The sequence below is a fragment of the Malania oleifera genome, chromosome 3, assembly GCF_029873635.1.
Source record: "Malania oleifera isolate guangnan ecotype guangnan chromosome 3, ASM2987363v1, whole genome shotgun sequence".
Taxonomy (NCBI): Eukaryota; Viridiplantae; Streptophyta; class Magnoliopsida; order Santalales; family Ximeniaceae; genus Malania; species Malania oleifera.
The window spans coordinates 104,080,541-104,085,724 of NC_080419.1; the positions used below are offsets into that span (position 1 = coordinate 104,080,541).

The 5,184-nt window shown below is 39.6% G+C and overlaps 1 protein-coding gene across 1 annotated transcript; it reads left to right on the forward strand.

The window, feature by feature from the left end:
* Positions 1-2,427: 2,427 nt before the first annotated feature.
* LOC131151147 (leucine-rich repeat extensin-like protein 4) lies at positions 2,428-4,367 on the forward strand. Its single transcript, XM_058102390.1, has one exon. It carries the CDS (start codon positions 2,572-2,574, stop codon positions 3,991-3,993), a length of 1,422 nt encoding a protein of 473 aa, XP_057958373.1. The 5' UTR covers positions 2,428-2,571; the 3' UTR covers positions 3,994-4,367.
* Positions 4,368-5,184: the final 817 nt, after the last annotated feature.

Here is a 5,184-nt window from a genome sequence, read left to right on the forward strand (position 1 = left end):
GTTCGATTTTGGGAGGAGGGGGGAATTTAATTCTACTGAGTTTTCCATCCTACTCACCTCTGATGGTACCATACATCAATCATTGTGCACAGATACTCCTGAGCAAAATGGTGTGGTTGAAAGAAAACATCGACACATCATTGAGACAGTTCACTCCTTTCTCCTTTCTGGTGATGTTCCCAAAGTTTTCTGGGGAGAAGCAGTTCTCACAGCCACATATTTGATTAACAGAATTCCTACTACTCTTAATTTGGTAGTCTCTCCTTATGAAAAATTGTACGGCAAAGCTCCAGAATATTTTCATTTGAGAATATTTGGTTGCACATGCTTTGTCCTTCGTCCTTATACTGAGCGCTCTAAGTTGTCTGCACAATCCTCTATGTGTGTGCTTCTTGGTTATGGTGATGGACAAAAAGGATATCGTTGTTATGATTTGGTAACACAAAAACTTTATGTTTCTCGTTATGTCACCTTTCTTGAATACATTCCTTTCTTCTCTATTCCAACAAACTCTAGCATCTTAAATGAGTCTGAACTTGTTAATATTGATCTATTTATTTGTGATATTGATTTAGAGTCTTCCCTAATTGTTCCTAATTCGTCTCTTTCTTCTTCACTTTCTTCTATAGGTACAAATCCCCCATCCTCCTCGACGGACTCCTCTTCATCTTCCGATCATGTGGACCCTACACCTTCTCGTTGTCCTACGTGACTGCGTAAGCCCCCTTCTCATCTTGATTCCTATGTTCTTGCACCTAATTCTTGTTATTCTTCTAGTTTTGCTACTTTTTTAGTTTCTCTTCATATCCAATGTGAGTTTGTTTCCTATAAGGAGGCAGCTCTTAACCCTCTTTGGTAACATGCTATGAATAAAGAACTTGCTACTTTGTATAAAACCGGCACGTGGGAGTTAGTACCTCTTCCTCCTAATAAAACGGTAGTGGGATGTCACTCAAAACTAAGTCTGATGGTTCTGTTGAAAGATATAAGGTTCGTTTGGTTGCAAAAATGGTTTACTCAAAAAGTTGGTTTTGATTATGAGGAGACATTTGCATCAGTTGCTAAGATGACATCTGTATGTACTGTGATTGCAGTAGCTTCTATTAATCAGTGGAACCTCTCACAGTTAGATGTAAAGAATGCCTTCTTAAATGGGGATCTCAAAGAAGAAGTTTATATGTCTCCACCTCCTAGTGTTTCTCATCGTCCAGGGGAGGTCTGTAGACTGAGAAAAGTTTTGTATGGTCTTAAACAAGCTCCTAAGGCTTGGTTTGAGAAGTTCTCTGAAGTACTTTGTTCTTTTGACTTTCGCTCAAGTGATCATGATTCTGCCTTGTTTACTCGTTATACATCTGTTAGGCGTATTATTCTCATTTTTTATGTAGATGATATGATTTTAACTAGCGATGATATAAATGGGATTGCATAATTGAAATCAAAGCTGCACCACCACTTTGAAATGAAAGATTTGGGACTCCTAAGATACTTCCTTGGCATTCAAGTAGCTTATTCTCTTAAAAGTTATCTCCTCTCTTAGTCTAAATATGCAGCTAATATCATTTACAAGGCTCGTCTTACTGATACTCAAACTGTAGAAACTCCTCTCAAACTCAATGCTCATTATACCTCTTCTAATGGGGTTCCATTGGCGGATCCAACTTTATACTGTACTATTGTTGGTAGTTTTGTTTATCTCTCCATCGCTTGACATGATATTACATATGGAGTTCATATTATGAGTCAGTTTGTCTCCTCTCCCACTACGATCCATTGGGCTGCTATTCTCCGTATCTTACGTTATATCAAAGGGACATTGTATCAGAGTAAATTATTTCCTTTTACATCTATTTTGGAACTTCGTGCGTATTCTGATGCTGATTAGGCTAGAGATCCTACAAATCGCAAGTCCACAACTAGTTTCTGTGTTTTTCTTGATGACTTTCTCATTTCTTAGAAAAGTAAAAAGCAATTTGTAGTTTCTCGTTTTTCAATTGAGATTGAGTATCGTGCCGTGATTTCAACTACTACTGAAATAGTTTGATTGCGTTGGTTACTTACTGATATGAGTGTCTTTAATATTGAACTCACTCATATATATTTTAACAACACGAGTGCTATTAAGAGAACACCCAATATACAAGAGTTAAAAGAAAAAAAAAAAAAAAACCTTGATTTACAGTTAACTTAAAACCAAACCTTCAAAAGTAATTTACCAAATAATCTTCTACACGCCTAGTGGTGGGGGCTGCACATTCATTTATACCCCCATATTTTGACACACAATTATATGGAATGGCTTGTCAGATAAGAAAAAAGAACGCGCACTGTACCCTTTTCTTGCTGTAGTTTAGCTGTATCATAACTTCTCATTCACTCCCCTCGAAAAACCCTAAACCAAGACCCAAAACCCCACTTCCAATTCATTCCCACTCAAATTCAATTCCCCACCATACAATATAATATCTCCCCCCGCCCTCTCCCTCTTCCCCGTCCAAAACAAGAAGCCTCTGTTTTTCACTACAAGAAAAACAAAGCCGGACACCCACACTACATGTGCTGCATAAGTCTCTGATGAAGAAAAACACTCACACTCCCTACTATCCTCCATGTTGTTTTCATCCTTTGGCTGCAACAATATTCTTCCGCATCCTCCTCCTCATCTGGGTCTCCACCATTCCCCCCAGTGCTGCTCAGCGCTCACTGGTTTTTGAAAATACAAGAATAAAAAACGCCTACATTGCTCTCCAAGCTTGGAAACAAGCCATCATCTCCGATCCCTTGAATCTCACCTCCGACTGGGTCGGACCCGACGTCTGCAACTACACCGGCGTCTTCTGCTCCCAAGCTACCGATGACTCTAGCGTTCGCACCGTCGCCGGCGTCGACCTCAACCACGGGGACATCGCCGGGTACCTCCCGGAGGAACTCGGCCTTCTTCGCGACCTCGCATTGTTCCATGTTAACTCGAACAGGTTCTGCGGGGGGGTTCCGAACAGCTTCTCGAGCTTTAAGATCTTGTTCGAACTCGATTTGAGCAACAATCGGTTTGCCGGGAAGTTCCCGGAGGTGGTTCTCGGTCTCCCGGGGCTTAAATATCTGGACCTCCGGTTCAATGAGTTCGAAGGGAAAGTCCCGAGAGAGTTGTTCGACAAAAGCCTCGATGCCATCTTCATTAACAACAACAGGTTCGCTTTCGACGTGCCGGAAAACTTAGGGAACTCGCCGGTGTCCGTCCTGGTTCTTGCGAATAACAAGTTCCGAGGTTGCGTGCCGGCGAGCTTGGGCAACATGTCTCGGACCTTGAACGAGCTGATTCTGATGAACAACGGGTTCCGCTCGTGCTGGCCGCCGGAGATCCGGTTGTTGAAGAACTTGGTTGTTCTCGATGTGAGCTTCAATGGGTTTGTGGGGCCATTGCCGGAGACAATGGGAGGGATGGTGAAGTTGGAGCAGCTGAATGTGGCTCACAATATGCTTTCCGGGACGATTCCGGCGAGCATCTGTGCACTTCCGAATCTGCAGAACTTTACCTATTCGTACAATTTCTTCACCGGCGAGCCTCCAGGATGTTTGGCTTTGCCGGATTTTGATGATCGGAGTAATTGTTTGCGGGGAAGGCCGGCACAGAGATCCACATTGCAATGTAGAAAGTTCTTGTCTAAGCCTGTTCATTGTGCTTCATTCAAATGTAATGATCCACTTGATCCATCTTCACCTCCACCTGCACCACCACCGCCGCAGCCAGTGCCACCACCCCCTTCTCCATTACCAGCTCCGCCCTCCTCACTACCGCCGACGCGTCCAGTTTCCCCGCCACCTCCACCTCCACCTCCGCCTCCTCCAAATTCACCACCACCCTCACCACCGCAAACAGAACCTCCGCATCCTCCGCCACCATCGCTGTCGCTGCCGCCGGCTCCGGTATTCAACGACCCATTGCCACCAATTATCGGGATTTCATACGCATCTCCTCCACCACCGCCTTTCTATTGATTCTTTTAGAATTTGGTTCATTGATGCCATCTCGTCTCTCAAAAATAATGAGCCCATAAGCTTAAATTAGTCAGGGAGTGTAATTGAGCCCGCCCAGAAACAGAGAATGCCAGAAATTTGTAGCTACTGTCTCTGCATTTTGCTTAGGAAACCAGACGAGGAAGGAAGAAAAGGAAGAATAAAAAAGGAGCAGAGTGTCTCTATCTATATTAATGTGGATTGTAATATTGGGTGTTCTCTGAGCTTTTAATTAATTAAAATATGCTTTAAGAGGTAGCTATGGAGGTAAGAGTAGGGAGCAGGGAATGTAAACTGAAAAGATGAGACCAGTGAATTTGAATGATGATGATGATGAGCAGAGGCTTCCACTTTCAGATCTTCTATGCTATGTTTTTCTTGCTTCTTGTAGGGACTGTTTGCTTTTCAATTAGTTTTATTTTTCACTTGTATGCTTTTATAAAATTTAAAAGATGGTTTCTTTTCTTCTTAATATTTTTTTTGAACATAAGATTACAATAAGAACGATAATGATATAAAAATTATTTATTTTTTAATATTCACAATAAATACATTAATTTAGCAATTTGATTAACAATAAATTTTATGATTACATGTTATAATTTTTAACATGGCCTACATTTTATAAAATAACTTCTTGGTGTAAATTTATTAGTTCTTTAGCTAATTAAATAATTGACTATCAATGAAGCTATAGCTTATTTTGTTAAATGAAAAAGTGAAAAAATTATTATTATTTTTTCTTCTAATGCAAAACACAACTGGCTTGTTTGAAGTGTTGAACTAAAAGGATCTAAAATTAGAGGAGGACATGATTCTGTTAAATGGTTATGTTAAATCAAAGTTTTGGTTTGTCAAAAAATGAAAACCAAAAGTTGAATCATTTAAAATGGTTAACTAAAATTTAATTAATGGATTTTTAGACTAATATCCAAGAAAGTCACTAAAAATATTTTTTTTTCTTTCATAATAATCAACATAAAAATTTAAAATATTTAAATAAAATTTAACCATGAATATTAGATTAATACAACATTTAAAATTTAAATATTAAAATTAAGTTATTGCATATAATATGTATTTTATATGTATATTTATAGCATATTAGTTTGGTTCGATTAATTGTAGGTTATTGAATGAGCCGAAAAGACACCAAATCAATAGCCAAAAAAA

What these genes read in the sequence shown, in the direction of transcription:
- LOC131151147 (XM_058102390.1), top strand. Translation starts at nt 2,572, where the DNA reads ATGAAGAAAAACACTCACACTCCCTACTATCCTCCATGTTGTTTTCAT.